At 34.9% G+C, this 24,492-nt stretch overlaps 4 protein-coding genes across 7 annotated transcripts; 3 read left to right on the forward strand and 1 right to left on the reverse strand.

The window, feature by feature from the left end:
* Nucleotides 1-170: 170 nt before the first annotated feature.
* Nucleotides 171-2,207, reverse strand: LOC140967403 (exopolygalacturonase-like). The gene is made up of 4 exons (XM_073427907.1): nt 2,019-2,207; nt 1,644-1,949; nt 654-1,175; nt 171-585 (listed from the first exon to the last, which is right to left on the reverse strand). The coding sequence occupies exons 1-4, from the start codon at nt 2,154-2,156 to the stop codon at nt 361-363; spliced, it is 1,191 nt and encodes a 396-aa protein (XP_073284008.1). The 5' UTR covers nt 2,157-2,207; the 3' UTR covers nt 171-360.
* Nucleotides 2,208-2,899: 692 nt separating this feature from the next.
* LOC140967432 (coiled-coil domain-containing protein SCD2-like) lies at nt 2,900-8,559 on the forward strand. Its single transcript, XM_073427953.1, has 19 exons — nt 2,900-2,996; nt 3,487-3,543; nt 3,845-4,155; nt 4,374-4,867; nt 5,009-5,084; nt 5,301-5,342; nt 5,478-5,540; nt 5,750-5,803; nt 5,880-5,903; nt 6,114-6,188; nt 6,310-6,420; nt 6,506-6,566; nt 6,770-6,883; nt 6,967-7,088; nt 7,357-7,426; nt 7,651-7,698; nt 7,775-7,815; nt 7,928-8,054; nt 8,267-8,559. The coding sequence occupies exons 3-19, from the start codon at nt 3,928-3,930 to the stop codon at nt 8,362-8,364; spliced, it is 1,848 nt and encodes a 615-aa protein (XP_073284054.1). The 5' UTR covers nt 2,900-2,996; nt 3,487-3,543; nt 3,845-3,927; the 3' UTR covers nt 8,365-8,559.
* A 4,973-nt stretch (nt 8,560-13,532) lies between these two features.
* Nucleotides 13,533-19,659, forward strand: LOC140967391 (E3 ubiquitin-protein ligase DA2L-like). 4 transcript variants are annotated; one of them, XM_073427887.1, is made up of 11 exons: nt 13,533-13,735; nt 13,937-14,037; nt 14,145-14,455; nt 15,126-15,177; nt 15,290-15,335; nt 15,458-15,572; nt 15,680-15,824; nt 15,898-16,000; nt 17,946-18,012; nt 18,344-18,942; nt 19,119-19,659. In XM_073427887.1, exons 3-10 carry the CDS (start codon nt 14,264-14,266, stop codon nt 18,929-18,931), a joined length of 1,308 nt encoding a protein of 435 aa, XP_073283988.1. In that variant the 5' UTR covers nt 13,533-13,735; nt 13,937-14,037; nt 14,145-14,263; the 3' UTR covers nt 18,932-18,942; nt 19,119-19,659. The 4 variants fall into 4 exon arrangements, with proteins under 4 accessions (XP_073283988.1, XP_073283990.1, XP_073283991.1 ...); XM_073427889.1 differs by having other exon boundaries at nt 15,898-15,991; XM_073427890.1 differs by having other exon boundaries at nt 13,534-13,735; nt 15,491-15,572.
* A 1,123-nt stretch (nt 19,660-20,782) lies between these two features.
* LOC140967457 (polyphenol oxidase I, chloroplastic-like) lies at nt 20,783-22,591 on the forward strand. Its single transcript, XM_073427986.1, has one exon. It carries the CDS (start codon nt 20,798-20,800, stop codon nt 22,538-22,540), a length of 1,743 nt encoding a protein of 580 aa, XP_073284087.1. The 5' UTR covers nt 20,783-20,797; the 3' UTR covers nt 22,541-22,591.
* The last annotated feature ends 1,901 nt before the right edge of the window (nt 22,592-24,492 follow it).

Raw genomic sequence — 24,492 nt, forward strand, 5'->3', positions numbered from 1 at the left:
TTCTTGAATCATTCTTTTCCAAGATCCATATGTGACGAGTATTAACCGATTAACCATTCAAAATTCAACTGTAAGTTGAAGATTATGGGGCTATTTGTGTAGTTGAAACTACCATAATTAAGGCGGTTCATCGGGTTCAGAGATTTATTGAACCCCACGACGATGCATCTTCCGTTTTACGTCCGATCAATTACAAAAGTTCTTGTTCCAGAATATACGATCCAACAAAATAATGGGGAAAAAAAACTTTGGCCAGTCTAAAAAGCTTTAATATTCTCGACATTAGTCGGCAAACAAGAACAAAGTGCCAATTGATAACTGTAGAGGTTATCTTAAAAAACAGAGGCCTCCAAATTCTAATCATGAAAGGCAAGAGGGAGGCTTCTGTCTGCCGCGAGACCTGCCGTGGACATTCGAACAGGAAGAAGATTCAACTCCTCCTGGACCGATTAAGTTTATGTTCTCTAACGCAATATTGTGACATGGATTGCTTTTGCTGCACTTCAGTTTCACTGCATCCTTGGTGGTTGATGTCCCCCATATGTTCCTGAATATAATGTTGCTTATCTGAATCTTCGATGATCCCTGAAACAAGAAAACTTAGGAAAAACTCCGCAAGTCAATGGAAAACCCAATCATTTTACACAATTTACCTGAGGATTGCACAAATTGAAAGGGCAATACTGCTGATTAATGAATATAGGGTTGTCCACATTCTCCATTAAAATGTTATCATATGTGAAGTTCGAAGCGAACCCACCGGCAGCATTTGGTTCTGGCCAAGTCTTGATCTGAACTCCATTAAGAGTCCCTCGGAAGGTGCAGTTGACGACGCTGATGCTTGTAACATCTTCTTTGGTGCCAGATTTTCCCATGCTACCGACACTGATCCCATGGCCAGGCCCACAAAATGTGTTGGTGATGTGAATGTCCCGATTTCCAGGGCCAATGGACACGCAGTCGTCTCCTGTGGAGATGACTGTCTTGTCGATATTGATGTTACCCGAGCTGCTGACATGGATGCCATCGGTGTTGGGGCTGTCTGCTGGAGCTGATAAAATGACGTGACGGATGTTGACACGGTTGCATGCGAAGAGGTTGAAATGGAAGTTCTTGCTGTTTAGTGACTTTATGTTGGATATCTCCGAGTCGTTCACGAAATCCAGCCGCAGCGACTGTTGCATGTCATTCCAAATTTTTTAACTTACAAAATATAAAATTTTAATATTGTAGGTGAAAATATTGACGGCTTCTACGATTTTTTTTTTGGTGGCAAAAATCGCACTCTTGATCATATCTTTTTGTATTCAAAATTCAAAATACTTATCCGTATCCTTACTAAATCTTAGTTCAGTATACATGCAGTGCATGTTTTAACAATCCCAAGTGAGAAAAATTAAATGCAGACAGTTAAAGGTTGTAAACCATTTAGCACCAATTTAATTTCATATATAATAGGATTAAAGGAGGGGTTACATATAGTCAACCAAAAAATAAATTTCCTGGCCACTACCACTTCCAAACGTTTCAACAACATATCTTCTCATTAATCAAGCTATTAATAGTCAAGAAATAGGCAAAGAATAGTTTTAAAAAATAAATAAATGAAAATTAGATTTTTTTTTTTTAAAAAAAGAACTTACAACAGGAAGAGGCTTGCAAGAACCGGTTTTACATTTATTATACGGCCAAGCCGAGGCTCCCTGGCCGTCCAATGTACCCCCACCGTGGATTCTGAGATTATTGATATTCTGGAATGTGATCCAATGGTCGATGAAAAAGGAACTTGGTCGATTAGGAGACCTTAGCATCCCTTTTATGACAAACTCTTTTCTACCATTACAAGGTCCTTTCAAAACAATCGATCCCAAATGGTAAGTTCCCTTTGGAATCAAAACAATGCTCTTGCCTCTCCATTTACATGACTCGGTCCAAGCTCTCATAAATGCCTACATTATGCAAAAGAAAACATATGTATAACCACAGCTTATGGGATCTCTGCATGGCAACAAATTTACCTTAGAATTCTCTGTCTTGTTGTTCCCAATAGCTCCATATTTCTTGACGTTGAAAACTTTTGTTTTCTGACTCCAACACACAACCACCGCTGAAAATAAGGAAAGAAGTGCTATTCCGAGGGCTACTCTTGGATTCATTTCAGTGTTTGTTTTCCTGCTTTGGTGAATGAGAATGGAGATTCTCGACTATTTTTATGGGCTCCAGTTCTACGAATGCTATATATTTTAGCGACAAGTTTGGGAGTTGGAACGGAAGGGGCAATTTAAGAGAATCATTATGCCTTTTGTTATCGATACGGTTACCCATTATCGTCAATTTCTTTTTTCCTAGGATTTGAATGAGCAAGAGAATTTATGAGATAACGTCGTTGATTCTCCTAAGGAAGTTCAAGGGTCAACATTAAATTACCATGGTTGGAATCGAATTAAATTAATTTAAAAATCAAAATCCACTAATCTTTCTTGAATAATATTACAATTAAAATTAAACCTCCCAAGTAACTCACTTTTGATATGTTTGTGAAATATTTTTATAATTTTAAAATTAAAATTACCTTTTAACGACCCAATTCTATCTTCCGCATTTTTAATTTTCTATTTCACAATTTGCGTCCAAGTTTTCAAAATTAAAGATAAATCAATAATTAAGTCATTTGTTTAGGAAACTATTATTATTATTATTATTATTATTATTATTATTATTATTATTACTACTCGTCTGATAAATCACCCAAATTTGTTGATAATTTATGGAGTCGACGTATTAAACTCAAATTTATTTTTCGCGTTTTTTTTAAAATAACTATAAATTTAAAATCGAGAGATATTTGGAGTTGCATGCAATGCACACACGTGGGGCTTATAATTTTTTTTATTTTTCCTGGAAAGTTCCGAAACGGACACCATCCCTCGTACGAATACGAGCTACAGACTCCTTCGGCCAGCCAATTTCATCGATAATTGACATCTATGCATCAGGTGAGATAAATCCTAATATAATTAAGCTTTTTCAATATGTGATCACATATATATTGATTGTGGGAATCTTTGTGTTTTCTTGTAGTTAGCTAAAAAAATGGATCCTAAGATATTTGCTGAAATATAAATATAAATGGATTGGATTTGATCTTAGATTGATGTAAATTTATGATGCCTTGAATAATTTGAGCCATGTTTTCGAAAGCCAGCAAAAAATTGAATATTTTCTGGATGGAAAATCTATGAGAAAAGTGGACGTGATGTCGTGAGACGGGAGGCCAAGACAAATGAGTGATTTCAATAAAAGGTGAAATCTGAATTTTAGGAATTGAAGTTTTCTCATTTTCAATTTGAAATTTGAGGGTCAGCAGCTGGTTTCCATACTGCATTATACTGGCATTCTGTTTTTTAAGTTATGTACATGTTCTTGAAATAAGTTATGACACACAAAGTAGAACTTGTAGTAATAGTATGATACCTCTTGATGCAGGTTTTTGGCAGTGTACTACTAACGCAGTTCGCAATGCAGAAGAGGTGATCGTTATAGGTATAATTCGGCAAACTTTTCGTGTTAGTCAGGGAGTTTGTTTATCAACATTGTTATCTCTGCACTTTTCTCTTCATGTATGCATGGAAATATAGTAATGAAAGTATCATTGTTTCCTACATTGTCTGAGTTTTTCCCATCTCATCCATAGTCTTGTTCTTAGTGATCGAGAATTTGATAATTCATGATAAGAAATTTAGAGGTCGCTCTAAGATGGTTCAATTGCTCTCATTTTCCTTAAAATTTCATAAAATCCTTTTTGGCTTGTCGTCTTCTGCATGACCATTAAGTTATTTTGCAGCAATGAACCTGTTTAGACCAGTGTAAGTATGAAGGAATAATTTTTGCCCTGATACAACAAAATTAAAGTGGTTTGGCGGCACGATGGCATCTCCAATGAATCGCCATGGACGCTCTAGTTCGACTGGATTATCAAATATGAAGAGACCACAGAACACAAAATTAGCTGCTCAAAGACTTGCTCAAGTTATGGCTCATCAACCTGCAGATGACGAGGATGATGACGATGACCTGCATGGTTTTGAACCTGGTATTTTGTCAGTTGGCATAAGACTTGGAGAAGGAAGGCAAACGAAAAGTCGTTCTCAAATGGTAAAAACCTATATCATTAACATTTTCATTTCATTCAGTATCATTTGGTCAGGGACAGACCCAAGATTTCATTTAAAATGTGAGAGAGACGTGTCTCAGGTTTCTGGAGGGGAAGAAACTTTCATTTAATTTTTTTTTTACTTTTTCGAGGGGAAGTAATATGAAGGATAGAATTTCCTATAAGCACCTAATATGGACCCTTTTATGTTGTTTTTTAGTCAGTTCGTACCTTGCCAGAACCACCACCATCTACACGTTCAACAATCAGTGCTAGAGGATCTACAAATGCTAGTTCGGTGGAGCAGCAATGCTCTGCACGTTCAACATCAGGTACTAGAGCATCCGCAACTCTCAGCTCAATAGAAAAACAGCCTCCATCAGCTCGCTCGTTATCTTTTCTTCGACCATCAAATCTAAAGCCTGTTGACTTGCCGGCACCTATTCTTTCTACAATACCAAGTAGTTCATTTCGACCCGTAGAATCGGCCGAAGAAACACAACCACTTTCTGCTCGATCTAACGCCACTGGAAGATCAGCTTCTTACTCTAGTCTCTCGGAACAGCCTCCATCTGTTCGTTTTGCATCAGCTGATCATCCAACTTTAGTGATCAAGACCGCTTCCACGGTGCCTCGAAGTGTACCAGTATCAAATAAGCCAGAGGTATCCGGAGTCCCTGTTGAGACCAAATCTGCTAAATCCAAGGACAAAAGGTACTTAAATCGATAAATATTGTGTCTAAAGATCTCTCACTCTAGTTTATTTTTTACTCGCCATATGTATTCTGCATTGTTTTTTAAAAAACTGTTGAGTATTCTTACCTATTCAATTATAATTGATCTGCCAATTTCCAGGTTATCTCTAGACTTTGGAACTTTCAAATATAAAGATCCTAGTGACCAGCAGTCGTCTTCTGCTCTACAAGACGAGGTACATTTTCTTACACCAAATTGATTACACTGCTGTGGGATAATGGGAAAGTGCATTTGTACTCTTTCAGAAAGGAAGGATGTACGAATGTGTTCTTGCTGTTAACATATTTGTTTGTTTATATTTGTTATAATAATGCAGTTGTTATGCATATACCTGAAATATTTTCCTTAAAATTCGGCTGCTTCATTGACAACTGTTGATAAAAAACTGCAGCTTGACATGCTTCAGGAAGAAAATGATAATCTATTGGAAAAGGTGATGCATCTTTTCCTTTTAGTTTATGACTCCTGATTAGTTTATTTCTTATTGCAAGTTTAGTTTCACATGAAACTAGAATAGTTTCCATATCACAATATAAGTTAGCATCTCAATGTAACCTCTCCTCTTCAGCTGCGAATTACAGAAGAAAGGTGTGAGGAAGCGGAAGCAAGAACCAGGCAGCTCGAGAAACAGGTAACTTTGAAAGTGTACTTGAGGTCTATATTTAATTCTTGGTGGAATATGAAATTCCTGTATATAGCTTTTGACAAATGCAAATGTTTATTTATTTCTACGGCTATGAAAAGACATAATTTCAGTACCGTATAATGTTTTTTTGTCTGTAGCTTCAAAACCTACAAGTTTGAGCTTTTATTTGATTGATATATCATGACCTTGTGTAGATTGCATCTCTGGGAGAAGGTGTATCTTTAGAAGCTCGGCTTTTGAGCAGGCAAGTATTGGATTGGGAACTTTTACGTAAGATGGTAGATTCAGTTCTAATTGTTTTTATCTTACCAATTCTGCAGGAAGGAAGCTGACCTTCAGAAACGAGAGGTCTGTAAGATAGTAAAATTCTACCAACTTATAATGATATTTTTGTGATTATCTATTAGTGAGCATCAGCTTTACATTCATGATAGTCAGTATCACAACTTACGCCAAATCGTATTCATTAAATCTTAAAAAAGGTCAAGGCTTGATGCTTCTGCTAATTCCTTTTGCATGGACAGCTGATTTTAATTCTTCTTATCAATTGCATTTCAGGCTGCTCTTAAAGTTGCAGCACAAAGCTATGGTGGAGGAGGTGAGGAGATTGCAGCACTTCGAATGGAAGCCGAGGTATTAAGATGTCTAGCTTGTTTATGATTTTTCGGTCACAAATTTTGCAAAGTCATAAGGATGCTAATCAATCATGATTCCAAGTATATTCTAAATATTATTACCATGATATTCTTATAAGGCTGCAAGGGATGAAGCTACGTCGACTTTGGAGCAGCTCCACGATGTCGAAAATGAAGTTAAATCACTTCGAACAATTACTCAAAGAACTATATTGACTCAAGAAGAGATGGTATCTACCAATTGTGAAACATTTCAGTGCTCTTACCTGTCACTTTTTTTCCATACTTATGTTATTGATAGTCAGCTTATATTAGGAAGAGGTTGTTTTGAAGAGATGCTGGCTTGCTCGGTGCTGGAGTATATGCCTTCGCCATGGTAATTTTTATTCAGTCTTAAATTTTAACTACCACCACATGGTTGGGCCTATTTAAGACACCAACTAGGATACATGACAGGATTCTGATATTTTTAATGGGAATTCTAAAAAAGCAGGTTATGGTGGAATATATCACCTATAGGAATCTTGTATTTTAATTGCAAAATTGTTTTAGGAATTTAAATTTGAAATAAAATCGCAGGTATCTATGCTGAAATTGCTGGATCAAGATACGAATATTGGTCCTCTTTTGCCTCTCGTCCCGTTGAAGTTATATTAGCTGCTGGACAGAAAGCAAAAGAGGAAACTTCACAGAGTATGTTCCATTTGCTCCATGTTTGTGTCAACTAGCATTAATTTCATGCAACTTGACCGTGTTTTACTTTTGTCAATTTGCAGTGAACAGTGAGTTTGAAGAAAGGGAGAAGGTTGTACAAGACGCAAATGATATTTCAAAAAAAACTTGTGTTGAAAGCATGCTTTTAGTTGAGAAAGGTCTCAGGGAACTGAACTCACTTAAGGTTCTTCTCGAAACTTTGCCTTTAATGCCTGTGGATTGAAATTTCCTCACTTCTTCAACATTATGTTATTCCTTATTCTGAACTTTTATTGATGTTTGTAAATTGTAAAGAATGTTAGAAAATTCGATCTGTTTGTGGAAACAAAGACATTGATTTCGCCTGAGATCTCTTATTCAACCTCAAGTAGAATGAAGTTTTTCACTGTTACAAAAGGAAAAGAATGAATTTTGTTGTTTTTTCTGATGATTTTTAGTATTTTGTTTCAAAGGTAGAAGAGGCAATAGCAATATCAATGGCCCTAAAGCGTCGCCCAAGTGTCGCAAAATCTAATGTTACCGGTATGAAAACTCAATAACTTTCGACTGAGTTTTTATCCTGTGGATGAATGATGTCAAATTTGTATCTGATCTCATTCCTAACTTGTACAACAAAAGAATTGTCTCACCTCATATTTTACATTGTAATCAACCCCACGTGAACTTTTATTATTTCATAACTCACAGTCTGACAAGGAAAGTTGATGCAAATATTTCTGGTATTGCCTTCTTTTTAACATCTACAGATGAATTAAAGCTACCGAGTGAGGGCCAATATTATTCAGAAGCATTTGGTAAGTCTTTTTGTCCAAAATTTTTCCAGCTAGTACTACTAATTTGATTAATTAAGAAACTCATACTTTGTTTCAGAGTTGAGTCCAGAAGAGTCTGAAGACGTTCTTCTTAAACAGGTAACCTTAAATGAAGACGTTCTTCTTAAATCTGGAATGATTATAGTTGTTATATTCTAGCTGCACATTCGTGCTCGGGATTACAGACAGATTCATTATGCTGTAATATTAGGCTTGGCTGACATATTTTTGGAGAAGAGCAAAGAATCATGGACTGGAACCTGACATCGCGGAAGAGAAACTACAGTTATGGATCAACAAATCCCATAAGCTGCTAAATTCACATGATGCTGTGGACGGTACAAACTTGGACACTTCAATCTACAATTTTTTTTGTTTTTTTGTCCCTTTTTCATGTTTTCCTTAGTTTTATTGAAATATGATGTTTCTTTTGTTATCTCCACGACACAAGCATACGTCCCATGTCTCTTGACTAATCATGCATGCATGATGGAAGTAATGGTTCCCTGTAGTGTTCGAACTCATCCGTCTTGCTTGTTGTGTGTCACAGTCGAGCGTGGTCTGTTGGAGCTCCGGAAGTTAGGACTGGAGACCAAGTTATGGGAAGAAACTCGTAGATTGATTGATCTAGATTGCAACCAACAATAGCTCCTAGAAACCGAATTCTAATTCCACATATCTCAGGACATGCCTGTAAGTAGGATAATTTTTTTGGTTTCAGTTTAGGCTATCTCGTCTTACTTTTTGTTTATCTGTTAATCAGTAAATTTTCGTTAGTTCATGGGCTGATGGGCATTTCACATTTTAGTACAAAGAGATCAGTGATGACTGAGGAATATCAATACCAATTTTCCTTTTTATATTTAAATAATGTAGTACATAGATTTTTCATTATTTTAAAAATATGATTGTTAGCGTATCACTTTCTCCCTTGAGTCTCCATCTGATTTTATTTCTGCATTTAATTTTCAATTTGACCACTTCATAATGATAATCACAAAACGACATGAAGTCTACGTACTACACAGTATCTTCATAAACTAAATTACATGTGAAAATTAAAATAGACAAATATCAACTTGCCAATTGGTCAGCAAAAATTTAATGTTGCGTTCCACCAAATATGTGAAGAGCGTACAAACACGTAGACACCAAATATATATTTATTTATCTCAATTATTTCATAATTTTAATCTATTAACTTGTATCTTTTTATTTTTGTTATTTTTTCGTCGAAATACTGACGTAACATTGGAAAATAATGATGTATCAATATATCGGTTAAATATAACAAAAATCGAAGAAAAAAATGAACAATTTAGTAGATTAAAACTGTGAATTGATCGATAACGTGATAAAAATGAGAAATATGTAAGTTAAAAGAGATGAAAAATGTTGTTTTCTCCTCAAGTGTGTGAAGTTAACTGGTTTCGAGCTCCTCAAAATCTAAATGAGATGCAAATTTCATGGAATTTTCTTGAATTCCAAAGGTCCCCCATTCGCGTGTGCGTCATGGTCGTATTAGGCTGTTAATTATATAACAATACACTGGTCAACTTCTTTGACGATTGACTCCGTACACATGTCAAACCACCTATAAATATTTCTCAGTTGCTAATCATCATCAGTATCATCTCATTCACAAAGCTGCGCTCCAAATCGAAAACAGCTAGCTCTGAGCTAGCATTTAGCAATATATATCTGAGCGTGAAAGGAAAGGAACAATGGCTGGGAGGCGAGGAGCTGGAGTTAAGGTGGTGATAATCAACACGCAATATGTGGAAACTGATGCGATGAGTTTCAAGTCAGTTGTTCAAAACCTCACCGGAAAGGATTCCCATATCCAGGATGCTAACTTTCAACAGCAGCCGCCGCGGATTCTATCTTCCACTCCAATTGCCTGTAACATGCAGGCTCCATTAATCGACTTTGAATGGACGCCCAAGGAGTTGCCTCCACTCGATGAACTATTGCAAGCTTTACGATGAAGTATAATTCATTAATTTTGTTCGATATAGGGTAACAAAAAATGAGTACAAATGGAAATATGTTTAAGTTAAAGTACACAACAATATTTAAGTACAAATGACCACAAGCTAGGGTTGAGTTCACATTGAACCCTTGACTTGTATCTAAATTTCTATTTCAATCCTTTCCAGTTTCCAATTCTTACAGAATTTGAATCCTCGATTACTTGTCAAATCTTCCAATGACTATAACAAGTTAACTTCATCGTATCTGTCTCTTAAAAAGAAAAAAACATTAATCGTATATATCCGAGTTATACGTATGTATGATAATTATGAATATACGATCAACTCCTTAAAAATGTATTCGAACACATCAAATTGCTAACATTTGAAAATTTTACCTATGATCGAGTTGATATACATATAAAACAATTTTATATAAATGTAATAAAAAAAATATTAAATGATGAATAAACATAACTTATACTTGTTTAAATTCGTTTGAGAATCTTTTAGTTATGTCAATGATATGGCGTATTAATCTCAAATTAATTCGGTCTTATTTTTTGAAATTAAATTGATAAAAATNTGTCAAACTTATCAATATTCACAATAAAAAGTATTATTAACATAAAAATTCATAATTTTTCATGGATGACCCAAATAAGATATTCGACCCACGAAAAATTTATCCGTGAGACCGTCTCACGAAAGTTTTTGTGTTTATATAATAGTATTTAATTTGTGGCTGCTTTATGGAAATCTTTAACGGGTTGTTAGTATACCGTTGCGAACAGATGAGATGGAAATAGAGTAGGAATGTTGAATTTAACTAAATTTAGTTGGACTAATATTAATATTATATTATTTATTTATCAAAGAAAAAGGGAAGCAATCGGTCTCTAAGGTTTGATTTTGGTTTGGTTTGGCAGGGGACCGTACCCTAAAGTCGATGACTCGTATCAAATAAAGTACTAAACTATTCATCCAAAATTCAACTCACGGTCATAGTGGATGGACCAAACACACACCTATATATATATATTATACACTACATAAAAAGGGCTATTTTCTTCTCATAATCCATTCATATATTATAGTTTCCATGGAAACAAAATTAAATATATAACAATATATTATCGTCGTAAATTGTTGTGCCAATGAGGCACGGAAAACTCGTGATTTTTTATTTTATTTTATACAATAAATACCGGAAAAATTGAAAAGTAGATGTGTCATGTCATCAAGTCAGGAGATTTTCGAAGACAAATTCATGGTTTATGGAGATAAGATAAGATACCGGATTTAATTAGATAAAAATAAATGAATACAAAAAAATTTCCGTCTTTAATTTGTTTCAGATTACATATATAAGTTTTAGTAGTAATTTTTTAAAAAATCTTTATTAGTAATCTATTGTGTTTATAGATACTCATATTTCCTGAAGTCGTGATGCAGAAGCAGACTAACTTACTAAAATTTCTCACCTAAAACTTTGAGAATTGTATATTATATATTGCACTTAACATTAATTGGAAATGGAGACTCTAATTTTCAACTAAATAATCCCCATTACTTTATTTTTTTAACAGAATTATAAGTGAACAAGTGTCCCTTGGAATTTATTTTTTGAGTAAATTAAATATATCTTCATGGGTATTAGGTCCCTTCAAGATAATAAATTTCATAAGACAGAGTTGGAACGTTACCACAACCCTAAAAATTAACACACATCGAATCATGAATCGACAGTTTTTTTTAAAAATGTAAAAATTAAAATGTTATATGTACGGGTCCCCATTTCGAAATTTCAATAATTTTTCAAAATAATATTATATATGATACAGTAAAGAAGTGTTTCGAAGCATTTGTAAAAAAAAAATATTTTTTATTAATCTTATATAAATTTTCAATCATTCATATTATTGAAAAAATAAATTAATTTTAATATGAAATATTCAAAATGTAATAATAATTATATAAAAAAAATCATTGATCATGTTAGTACTCAAATTTAGATAATCGAAATATATATATATATATATATATATAAAATATAGTGTTGTCTTTGAAAAAATAAGTTTGAAAGCAATTTTTTCAATGCGATAATAAAATTAACTTGGAGGTGTGAATACACTCAGTGGCGGAGCCATATGAAGCCCGGGTGGTCCAATTTTTTAAAAATATTTATATGTAAATTTTGAAATAATATGTTATTAGCTCGGGTAGATCAATTTAAAATATTAAAAGATTTTAAAGTTTAAAATTATAGATCGGACAGAGCCATATTTCTAGCTCCGCCACTGAATACACTAAAATAAGGGGAAGTTGGTGAAAAATCCTCAATCAAAATATTTTTTTGGTTTCACTCTCTACCCACAAAATTGTGGTATTATGTCATACAAAATGTGGTACTAAAAAAATAACCAAAGACTGAACACAAAAAAAGTCGACGACTGGTGACTGAAGGTCAATTTCCCGCTAAAATAACCCACCGTTTTCAGACTTGATATCATGAGAACTTTTGTACGGAATGGCAGACACGCATGTAATAAACAAGAGCACACTATAAATGGAAAATAAAAAAATAAAAAAAAAGAAAGGAAAGAAATAGAAGGGCACAATAGAAGTGAATCTTAGTTTGTTGCTCGGATAAGCAACTTGAAATGGTCAGTTTGCTTTTTCAGGGTACATACAATCAGCTGGCGTATCTTGGCAGACGAATAATTGCTACGAAAATGGATTTTTTATACGGGAAATTGGGGATCAGTCCCCAGCCGTCGTTTTTTTTAGTGTTCAATCCCTTGGTACTTTTTTAGTACCACATTTCCACATGAAGTGTACCACATTTCCACATGAAGTGTACCACAATTTGTATGACATAGTACCACAATTTTGTGGGTAGGGTGTGAACCCAAAAAAATATTTTCATTGGGGATTTTTCACCAACTTCCCCTTTTTTATATACCATTTTCTATTATTTCTTCACAACTTTTCCCTTTATTTCTTGGTTTTTTTAACAACAATTTTTTCTTTCATCCTTGGCTAAGAATGTCCTTGGGATTTACAGATTTAATGTGCGGACCAAATAGTAGGAGAGTTTTTTTTTTCATTGGAAAATAAACCCTAATAGAAATATTGTTTTTTGAATTTATTATATTGAGTTTTACTCAATTTTATGTTGTCCTTTTATTTAAAAAAAAATCTTAAATATGTTTTGAACTTCCCATTTTGTTTCACATTGATATTGTACTAAAAAGTTGATTAGTTTTGTTTAAATACATATTGAAGAGTTTGACCAAGAAAGTATGGTTTACAAATTATTAATTATTATGACAAGATAACGTCACATTTACATTCATGCATTTTGAAAATAAAATATATCCATAATTTCGAATATATAAATGGCTATGGTAATTTAGATATATACGGCAACGTGCATGTTTCTTCAGAGTTCAAACTCTCGAATGATTTTGAAAATGTTATCTTTCTCCATGTTCATGATTTAAGTCCATGCACGAGAATAAATCACTAATTCACTTGAATTATATAAATATCAAAACTGCAATAAAATGTTTGAATCTCAACTATTTTACATTTTGTAGTGTATGGTGGTTTGTGAGATTTGTATGGGTTTTAATAAATTTATTTTCATTTTATAATTATTTATAGGTGAGTGACATTTCATCGGTGTTGATATTGATGGGTAGAGTTGGAGGACAATATAACAAAATTGTATAATCTTTTTACCCGCTTGATTCTTTCCGGTTGCTCCACTCTATCCCGTGGCTTCTTTCCATTGTTTTATTTATTCGTTGTTTTAAGGAAAAATAGCACGAAATCGACATATCAATCAGTTAATTATTAAAGGACAAATATCCAAACTTTGTTTTACTTGGTTGGAAAAAAGTGACGGAAGATAGTTATCTTGTGTTTTTTTCACCGAAGCTTTTTGGTTTGAATCTGATGAACAAACCGAAGCCTAAAGATCCGAAATAGAACAAGAACAAAAGCACTCTGAATTCTCAGCGTATGCATCAGCAGAAGAAGTGTATATATTTACATATATTATTTTATTTTATTATTTCTGTAGGCATCGCATAAAATTAAGAGTGATACAAATTCCATCACAAATCTCCCACTTATATATCGATTCACACGCAAAAAGAACACAGATATTGACAACTGAGAAAAAGTTCTGATCTTGTTCCCTATTTCCCTCGTTCTTCTTTCCAGTTTCTCTTGTACAGACAGGTTGATGTATCGGTGGAGGCATACGCAGTGTTGCGCTGTCTTGCTTGTTGAATTTCATTAGGGGCCGTCTTTATTTGTTCCAAGATTTCGTTTCAAGGTTTAAATAATTGATGGTGCTCTTCATTTCTTGCGTAAAATTGACGAGTCTCTCTCGTTTCTTTGAAATTTATGTTTTATTTTAATCTTAATTTACCCGTTTTGCAGGAATTTGAGATAGTGGAAATTGTGTTGCTTTGAAGTGAAATCTTGGAGCCATAGTATAAGATTTGGACACCTTGCTGTTGTAGAAAAAGAGCGATTGAGAATTTTTGTGGTTTTATTCAATGGGGAATAAATTGGGGAAGAAGAGGCATGTGGTCGATGAGAAGTACACTAGGCCTCAAGGGTTGTACCAACACAAAGATGTGGATCACAAGAAGCTTAGAAAGCTTATTCTTGACTCAAAGCTGGCACCTTGTTTTCCTGGTGATGATGATTGTAGTTGTGACCTAGAGGAATGCCCCATTTGTTTCCTGGTCTGCCCCTATTTTTGTCTTCGTTTTTCCATTTTCTATATTTCGTAGGGGTTGGACGAGATCTCCATTTAGGAAGAAAACAGTTTCATGCGCGATACCGAGTGGATTAGGAAAAGAAATTAGAGGACAAATGCTAAATTGTTTTATGGTAGATTTGAAGGGGTAACTAATTGAATTCTCTATTTATTACAGCAGTTTGGTTCTTGAGCTCCATTTGATCGTCAGTGTGTTCACTGTTTTTGTCTGTTTTTATTTTATTGGCCTTGTGTTTTTTCTTCCACTGTAACGCCAAAGAAACTGCCTTGGAAAAATTGAGTATTCAACAGTGTCAAAGAAATTGCCTCTGCAAAATTGTTCGAGTGTTTGACATTGGAAATATGAGCCTAATCTTTTAGTATCACTTTGGGCTAGTGCTCATGAGCAACTGAAATGTAAAGTGGTTTGGTTCAATTTTTAACAACTTTGAGTAACTTGTTATGTGTTTTTTTCTATTTCCCGGCGATGGACGAAGGAGACTCATTTTTTAGGAATTAAGAAAGCGCATATTTGTTCTTGATGACGCAATGATTAAGTTTTTAGCAAACAATAGTGATTGTCGACATGTTATTTTCTTTTTAGTTTCACCTCCATTTGATGTAGAACTATGGTTATTTGTTTTGAATGTTTTCAGTTCTATCCAAGCCTTAATCGGTCAAGATGCTGCACGAAAGGAATATGTACTGGTACAGTGCGCATTATTATATTTTTCATATTTAGTCATTATTTCACCAATCAATTATTCTTATTTATCTTGGTTTTAAGTTTTTACTTTATTGATTTTTTTCCCCGTTTCAGAGTGTTTTTTGCAGATGAGGACTCCTAATTCCACCAGGCCTACACAGTATCCTTGGGTTCTATTTAATTGATTTTATTTTCTATTTTATATTGGAGGGGTTTGCTCTGCACTTATTATGCAATGGTTTGCTTTAACTATTTATCTGAATTGCTCGTTATGCTGTCAAGTATGTCTGGTTCTGCTTACCTTAACAGTGAAAGGTGTCCTTTCTGCAAAACCTCAAATTATGCCGTGGAATATCGAGGTGTTAAGACAAAGGAGGAGAAAGGCTTGGAACAAATTGTGAGAGTGAAATATTAGTATCATTATGTGCTATATTTTCCCTCCTGTAGATGTTGAAAATGGCCTCACTGCTAAATGTTGGCATGTAATCGAACTTACATTTTTAGGAAGAACAACGAGTTATAGAAGCCAAAATAAGGATGAGGCAGCAAGAAGTTCAGGATGAAGAGGATAGGATGCTGAAACGAAGAGAAGGCAGTTCTTCTAGCAGCGTGAGAAAACCAAGTGAGGCTGATTATTGTTCGACTAGAGGTAATTGATATGAGACTTTGTCACTGGCTGTTGCTCATTTACTAATTTACATTTCATTTCTTCCAATTGGCAGCCCCATCTTTTGCTTCTGCCTTGGAAAGTGAAGAAATTTTGGCCTCTCATGAGTCTAGTACTGCTACCGCATCGAGACTGCTTCCACCCCAAAGGCAAAATAGGTCTGCTTATTTTATAATTTCTGCTTAAATCATTCTTGCTATGATCCAGTGTGTTCTTAATTGAATTGTATCGGTTAAAAGTTATTTTTGACGTGTTTGGTTGTACGCTAAAAGAATCCATTATCAGATGCTGTTTAGTGGTGTAGCGCATCATTTGTTCCATGTTTATCTTTTGGGTGTTGAGCTTATCATGATCCGGTGTGTTCATAATTGAATTGGATCAGTCAGTATAAAAGTTTGTGTTGACGTGTTTGGTTGTAGCTAAAAGAATACATTTGTCGGAGGCCGGTTAGAGGTTAGCTCATCATTTGTTCCATGTCTATGTTTTGGAAGTCAATCTTATCACTCTAATTGTGTTACATTTCAAATGGTAGTCTAAATTTGGTAAAAATTTAGTAATTTCATTTAATTTGTAACCAGGAATCTATTTAATCTGGGCAGTTGCCCTCTTCATACGTTTCTTTTCTTTCGGTTTTTCCTTTTTCATTACTTGAAATTTGAAGATACCGTCAAATGTTCGGAAGATGATCACTCAAAATTGGCACTTTCTTTACATATTTCTGTTTTCTTTTTATCTGGTGGGAAAGCTATCATCCCCAGGTTCTAGGAATGTCAGCGACAAAGAATGTTAGCTTTATTTTACTCAATTCACTTTAGTGTAACCGTTTGTTTCAACACGATATAGTATTGTTGCCAAAGTTTTTGTGTGATATATAGTTGGTTTATTGTTCACCATGATTCATGTTCAATAATCTGTTTGTTACATTTTCTTTAAGGTGCTGTCAAATGAAGAGCATAAATGTTGCTTTAGCCTTTTGAATTTCTGCTATCCACTTTCTTCTCTCATCTTAAAGCTTGTTTTGCAATTAAAGTTTAAGAGCTTGTGGTCATAGGGTACTAGAATTCGTACCATGTACTTTATGATCAGATCGACTTGCATTGTTGGCTTAAAGTTTGAGATTGTGGTTAGAGTTTGTAATGCATAACAGTTTATCTGCAAAATGATGACTGGATTTCATCTTTTTAGGTCGGAATATAAGTTCAGCTAAGTAACTTTTAGTATTGATATGGATTAATGTTTTTTAACATGGTTTATGGATATTGAGTGGTTAGGAGCCTGTGGGTTTGTTTACACACTGAAAGATGAAACAAATACGAGATGTAATCTTCATTTTTATTGATAGCTAGTATTTGGTTACCTCACACATCAAGAATGAACCGAAATTTACAGTAATATGAATATTTTTCTGTTCTTATAGTATACCAACTTAGAGGTGTTTGGCTTTATTTATTTTTAGCATCTTATCATCTCCCTGAGATTTTATAATATGTTACTGGATCTTGTAAGACCTTAGATTCATTTTTTTGTTTCTTTCTCCAGAAAATAAATCTGAATTTTTTTAATCAAAACTAAGCTGAGAAATTATAATTTTTCTATTGTTAATCTTGTTATTTACATGCTGAAAATGATGAAGCTGTTATGAGAGCTTGTTCTAGAAAAATACTATCTAGTTTGAGATATGAACTTTTCCATCACCCTGTTAGATGTCAGGTTTATAAGCTTCTTCAAGCAACTTCCTTGTTGGAAAGGATTTGGTGAAATGATTTACTTTTGTATTGAAGAATATTTACATTTTCATTCTCATACTCTATGAAGAAACCTTGGGTGTGTATGATGTAATGAGTCATGACATATAAATTTATTAACGCTTTTTTCTATGGCCACTTTCACAACATCTTGATAATTGGTACCTACTTCTATGACCCCAAGTATGTTTCATAGCTCACATATGCATGCATAGATTAACACTAAGTTGAGTAATGAATTTTTAAATATGAAGGTGATGATAATGGTTGCCGATTAGACTAATAGATTAGAGATCGCTTCTTTGGAGATTTATGATGCCATATGCTTTCTATGTTCTTATACCGACACTAAATGCAGGGAGGGCGAATTTGACCTGGATCTTGAGGATATAATGGTTATGGAAGCCATTTGGCTGTCTATTCAGGTACTCCCACAGATCCATTTTTTCCCCTATTGTTGATGCAATATTTATGTTTGTTATTTGGTAAAGACACTCAGAGTGTCATGTGAGCGGTCCGACAAAAAAGGAGTAAATTTTTTAAACAAAATTACTAGACTAAACCTGAATTTTGATTAGTTAGCCGATCAAAATCACTGCTGAGCCTACTTGCAGGATTGATTTTGCAATCTTCCCGCACCCTTTTATTCTCGTTACCTCTAGTTGTTGACTGGTCTAATCATTAATCTTTTACTCTGATCACGTGATACTGTAAATTGATCTTTTGTCGTATTGTCTCTTACTTTGATGATGAAAGGAGAGTGGGAAAAGACAAGATCCACAGTATGGTGATGCAGCTCAATCAGAAGAATACATTGCAGATGATCACAGTTCCAGTTCCTTGGCGGCGATGGCCCCGATATCCATATCTTCATCATCACCATCTGGTGGTCTCGCATGCGCCATTGCAGCCCTTGCGGAACGTCAACAAATAAGCGGAGAGACCTCTAGTAACTATGCTGGAAGCATGTCTACGTATAGCATGCCTAGCTCTAGCAGATATTTGAATCGGGAGGTGCGTGAATCTGAAAGTTATTTTCCTGCAGAGAATATGATTGTGGCATCACCTGATAACCATTTGGCAATGACCGGGGATGCTGGAGAATGGGTTGATCATAGATCGGAAATGGCTGAAGTTGGAACTAGCTATGGAGGTTCTGATGAATTTGATGACGGTATGAGGCATGGGGAACCACCTCAACAAGATGAAAATCAAGATAGCTTCCAACCTGTTACAGGAACGATTGTTCCGGAGAGTTTTGAGGAGCAGATGATGCTAGCCATGGCTGTTTCACTTGCCGAGGCTCGAGCCAGGACAAGTCCGCCAGGAGTTACATGGCACTAGCTTCCGCTTAGGTATAGCGAAATCTAGCCCTCTATACCCCAGGGGCCCAACAAAAAAATATTTATTATATATTACTCTTTATCCATTCATAGAAATTTAAAACTTGGGGAGGGTAATTCATTATGGTAAGCCCAGGTAAATATGTGATACAAAACATCGTTCAACGATCTCCTTTCCAACTTTGTAGGTACAAAGTAGCTTGCAGAGGGAATTTGTTCGATGGCTTGCTTTTGTTCAATGGGCATCTATCACGATACCTAGAAAAAACGCCACTTGGGAGCGCTATATGTATGGATGTGTTGGTTTCAATTCGAGTGTAAACAAATCACGTTGCACCTCATACATATGAAGCCGTCTTCTAAAGCTGAACAGGACACTAGAAAGTTGGCCACTTCCTATGTATCAGAACATCTTAAGGCTGGAAATGGCTGATTCTCAGGTATATAGCAAGGGAATGTACATATACACACACATTTATAGTTCTTTCTAGATTCTCTCATTCTTTTCTTTGGGTGGTTCGGATGTGTACTTTGTTATGGAATGACATAGATTAATTGGCCATTTTCTGTTCCTGACGGACTGTTCAACGCAATCTGTGTGGAATATAGATTTTTTTTTTTCTCTTTTTATTGGACGATCATATTTTCCTTTGAGTGGATATGAATTTGACGTTTCCTTGTGTAATTGACTGCTTATGTGAGTCCCATAGTTACATAATACTTTGCGGATATTTGGGATGTCGAAAGGATTTGTATTTGTAATATGAGTGATGAAAAAGTTGATAGATATATGTAACATATATAATGTTTAGTCTTAATTCCCAATCCTTTTGTTTAATTTAATAGATTTAGCGTCCAATGACTACTAAAGAGAGGTAGTATTTGAGATGGGCCAAGGATTTAAAGGGAAAATTGTGGAACAGTGATAGATAGTTAATATCATGTTTTGTAATTTTATACTCAATCATATAACCATCTCACTTTTATTTAAACACGTATTTTTATAAAAGTATTCTTTTCTTTTCTNCTCGAACCTCAAACAAGAAGGAAGGCAGAAAGTCAAACCTTTAATTACGGGTTGTTGGTGATTAGCATTAGGTTTTTAAGCTCGCAAGTTGTTTAAACTTTAATGGGAACTAATTTATTTTCAAGATAGATTAATTGACCCTCGGCCAAAACTGATTATTATTTGTCCTACTATCCTAGCTTCTTTAAATGCTCACTGATTCACATTAATTAATTTTACAAAAACGTAACGATACTTATTTTTTAAAAATACTTTTTTTTATTCCATTGAGAGATATGGATATTTTGTCATAATAATTAGATGTTGAATTCGAGATCATTCAAAAATTTAATACGAAATGGAAGATTAGTAGCCGCCGGACCTCGCTGTTTGTTTGCCTACGGACAGAAATAATAAAAAGGAAAAAAGTGGAGTGCATTAGCCGCCTTGAAGTCCGCCTTGGATGCATAAACTTTGCACCAACTTATGAATATTCATTATTTGAACAAGGAATTTTTAACTATTATTATTATTATTATTATTATTATTATTAAATATCAAACTGCTGTGTTGGTATTCTTTCTTTTTTCTCATTTGTACTATAATAGGAAAAATTAATATATTCGACAACTTTGGTGACGAGCCTTCAATTTTTAAGCTCGCAAGTGGTTTCGTGGGAACGAATTTATTTATAAGATGTATAATAATACCCCACTTGATTAAATTGTTATTAGATGTAAAAGGTATAAGTTGAATACTNTTATGGTTGACCATAAAAACTTTAGTTCAATTGCCTATATATACAAAGAAATAGTGGTGAGTTTCCCCGAGTATATTCTGCTTTAATAATATTTCACAAACATGGCTACTATTCCACTTTCATGGTCCACCCACTTGTCTCAGCGCCAACCTAATTTTATCGCTAAGCCACCACGATTAACAGGCGATCCATCGAAATTTCGACACTTCGCTTTGTCGTGCAACCACACAAACCACGGTCGAGACCAGAAGCATGACCGTGAAAACGTTGAAAATATATCAGGAAAATTGGACCGGAGAAATGTACTTCTCGGGATGGGGGGTCTCTACGGGGCAGCTAGTCTTGTTCTAGCAGATTCGCCAGCCATTGCCTCTCCAATTTCTTCCCCCGATTTCACCAAATGCACAAGGGGCACAAATCTCAACACACAGAAACCACTCGACGTCGACTGTTGCCCACCTCTGGCCTCGGGAATAATCGAGTATAAGCTTCCCCCCGTGCAGAAAATGCGCTTCCGCCCAGCTGCACAGCTAGCCGGAAAAGAATACTACGCCAAGTTTGAGAAAGCTATCGAGCTCATGAAAGCTCTGCCCGCCGACGATCCTCGTAATTTCATGCAACAAGCTAATGTTCACTGCGCCTACTGTAATCTCACCTATGAACAGGCAGGAGACCCTAAGCAAAAACTTCAAATTCACAACTGCTGGCACTTCTATCCATGGCACAGATGGTATTTATATTTTTACGAGAGAATCTTGGGCAAATTAATTGGCGACCCCACTTTCGGTTTGCCATTTTGGAACTGGGACCACCCAGGTGGAATGGTCATGCCTGAACCATTCACAAAGAAAGACTCACCCCTGTATGATGCGCGACGGAACCAGACTCATCTACCGCCTGTCCTCCTCGATCTGGCGTACTCAGCCAAATCCCCCACGAAGCCGAGCAAGATATTACCCAATAACTTGACAGTCATGTACGGCGAAATGGTTCGCAATGTTAAAAAAATAGACGATTTCTACGGGGAAAAGTACGTAACTGGTACCGCTCCTAACCCAGGTCCAGGCACAGTGGAGCGTGGATCACACATAGCAGCGCACGCTTGGACAGGTGAGGCCACGCCTAGTGGAGAGGATATGGGGAACTTCTACTCAACAGGTCGAGACGCAATTTTCTACGCTCACCATGCAAATGTTGATCGTCTCTGGACAATATGGCGCGGCCTGAGGGGAACAAAACCCAAAGATTACACCGAAGCCGACTGGCTGGAAGCCGATTTCCTATTCTACGACGAAAACGCGCAGCTTGTGCGGGTAAGAGTCAAAGACACGTTGGAGAATGAAAAAATGGGGTACGTTTACCAGGAGGTGGACTTGCCATGGTTGCAAAACAGGCCAACTCCGCGCGTCAAGAAATCGAAAGTGGCCGCGACTTCTGGGGCGCCGGCGGCGGAGACTGTTTTCCCAGTGAAACTTGACAAGGTGGTGAAAGTATTGGTCACAAGGCCAAAGAAATCGAGAAGCAAGAATGATAAGGAAAAGGAAGAGGAGTTGCTGGTGATTGAAGGGATTGAAGTGGACACCGCTAAGTTTGTGAGGTTCGATGTTTTTGTTAATGACGAAGAGGATAAGGCTGATGAACTGGACAAGGCGGAGTACGCAGGATGTTTCTCTCAGATTCCGCACAAGAACTCGATCAATGTAACGACTCGGATAAGGCTGGGATTAACTGAACTTCTGGAAGATTTGGGTTCTGAAGATGATGAAAAAGTTCTGGTTTCTTTGGTTCCTAAAGATGGGGGAGATGACATATCCATTGGTGGTATCAAGATCATATACGTTTAGCTTCTTTAGTTTATGATTGATCTTGGATGTGTCTGTTTTCCTTCTTAATATTAAAATAATATCTTGTAATGGTTTCAATGGAGATACATGTCCGAACTTTATAAACACTAAATACCTTATTTCAAATAAATATAACGATTCAATTAGTGATCAAGTAATTGAATACAAACAATTTATGAAAACACATACAAACAATTCATGACTATATATATATACATACATACATATATTATAACTACCTAGTCTCTACTTGCTTCTTTCTTGGGTATAAATTAAGGTTGTGGGCTTGACTTTTGGAAAGTAAAGACTTGGCTTGTATATTCCGAAGAACAAAATTGCGTGATGGAATCTCTCCCCTTAATTTTTAAGTAATCCACTGTTATGAATCTTTGCGGCATGCACTTTTTTTTTTTTTTTTTTTTTTTTTGGTTGGAGGCGCAATGTTTTGGGCTGGCTATGTTAATGGGCCGATTTAAACAAATTTTCAATTTGGGCAAATTGCCAAAAAATTCCAAAAGCAACCCCAATGTTTTAAAATCTACTAATATCCTCCCGATAGTAAATTTAAGGAGTCCAATGGCAGTATTCATGTGCGTGTTAATTTGAAGTTGAAAACCAAAAATGAAAAATCAACGACGTAACAATGAAAATTTAACGAGCTAAAAACTCGAAGCTCATTAAATTTATGGATTTTTTTAATGCGTGGCGTATATAGTTTTTAAATATCTATACATAATATTATGTACAAAACTGGAGTGTCCAAAGTCGAGAATGACATTTTGATTGTAATAACATGTTAAAGATTTGAAATATATTTTTAAACCGATTTTTTTGCTAAAGTTCAAAGGGTAAAAAATGTGAGTAAATTTCCATATAATTTCATGAATAGAACAAGTTTCGCGTTAAATTAATGGAAATACTTTATCAAAGCGATTTACTGATATTATTATGATTTTATGTTTTATAGTAGGTATCGTGTGTAATGGTCTCAGAGGTATGTATCTGTGAGATGACTTGTTCCGATTTATGCATATAGTTAAAAGTAATATTTTTGACATAAAAAATAATAATTTTCGCTCAAATCTGAATATATTACATAATATTTCTTCATAATATAAATACAAAAATTATATTTTTGTAATGAAATATAATATTGATATAAAAATTAATGATTTTCATAAGTGAAGATGGTGGTTTGGTTCTGACATTATTCACTACATTTTTTTCATAGGGTTTTTTCGCAAACTTTGAAAAGGAGTAGTTTTTGAAATGGACCCTTTTGACTTGGAATTTTGATTTATATCTTTAATTAAAGCAAATTAAGAAGAGAGAAAAAGACGACGTATTATTATTATTATTATTATTATTATTATTATATTTCATCGATGAGACAACTTAAATTTCTATAAAGTTTATAATTTATTATTAAATATTCCGACTCGTGACATCGGGCGAGTGGGCTTGATTCTTTGAATGTGCTATCTGTAATTTCGGTAAATCAAGATTGGTGACGAAAATTGATAGGCGTAGGGCTACAAAACAATAGGCAAATTCAATGGAGTCGTTGGATTTATATTTAAGCTTTTCACATGCTTTGTCTTTAAAAAAAAANAGTAGAAGAAAATTTATTTTACACGAGATTATGAAGTCATTCTTTTTTAAGGAGGAATCTTGTTATGTAAATGTGGAAAAAGAGCACAATTGAGGGTTTCTCGGACAAGTGATAACCCACGTCGAAGGTTCCATGGCTGCCGAATTTCTTGTGCTTTGATTTTAAAATCTTGTACTAATTTGTTTGGTGAAATATGTTACTCTCTATGACATAGTGGTATGTGTGATTTTTTTTTCATGGGAATATCCACTAATGTGTCGTGAGTGATGACTATAATTCCTAACTTAAAATGAAAATTGGTTGTGCTCAGATTTGACAAGAAAAAAACTGAAAAGAGAAT

Source organism: Primulina huaijiensis, unplaced genomic scaffold (genome assembly GCF_012295235.1).
Source record: "Primulina huaijiensis isolate GDHJ02 unplaced genomic scaffold, ASM1229523v2 scaffold25037, whole genome shotgun sequence".
NCBI classification, from domain to species: Eukaryota; Viridiplantae; Streptophyta; class Magnoliopsida; order Lamiales; family Gesneriaceae; genus Primulina; species Primulina huaijiensis.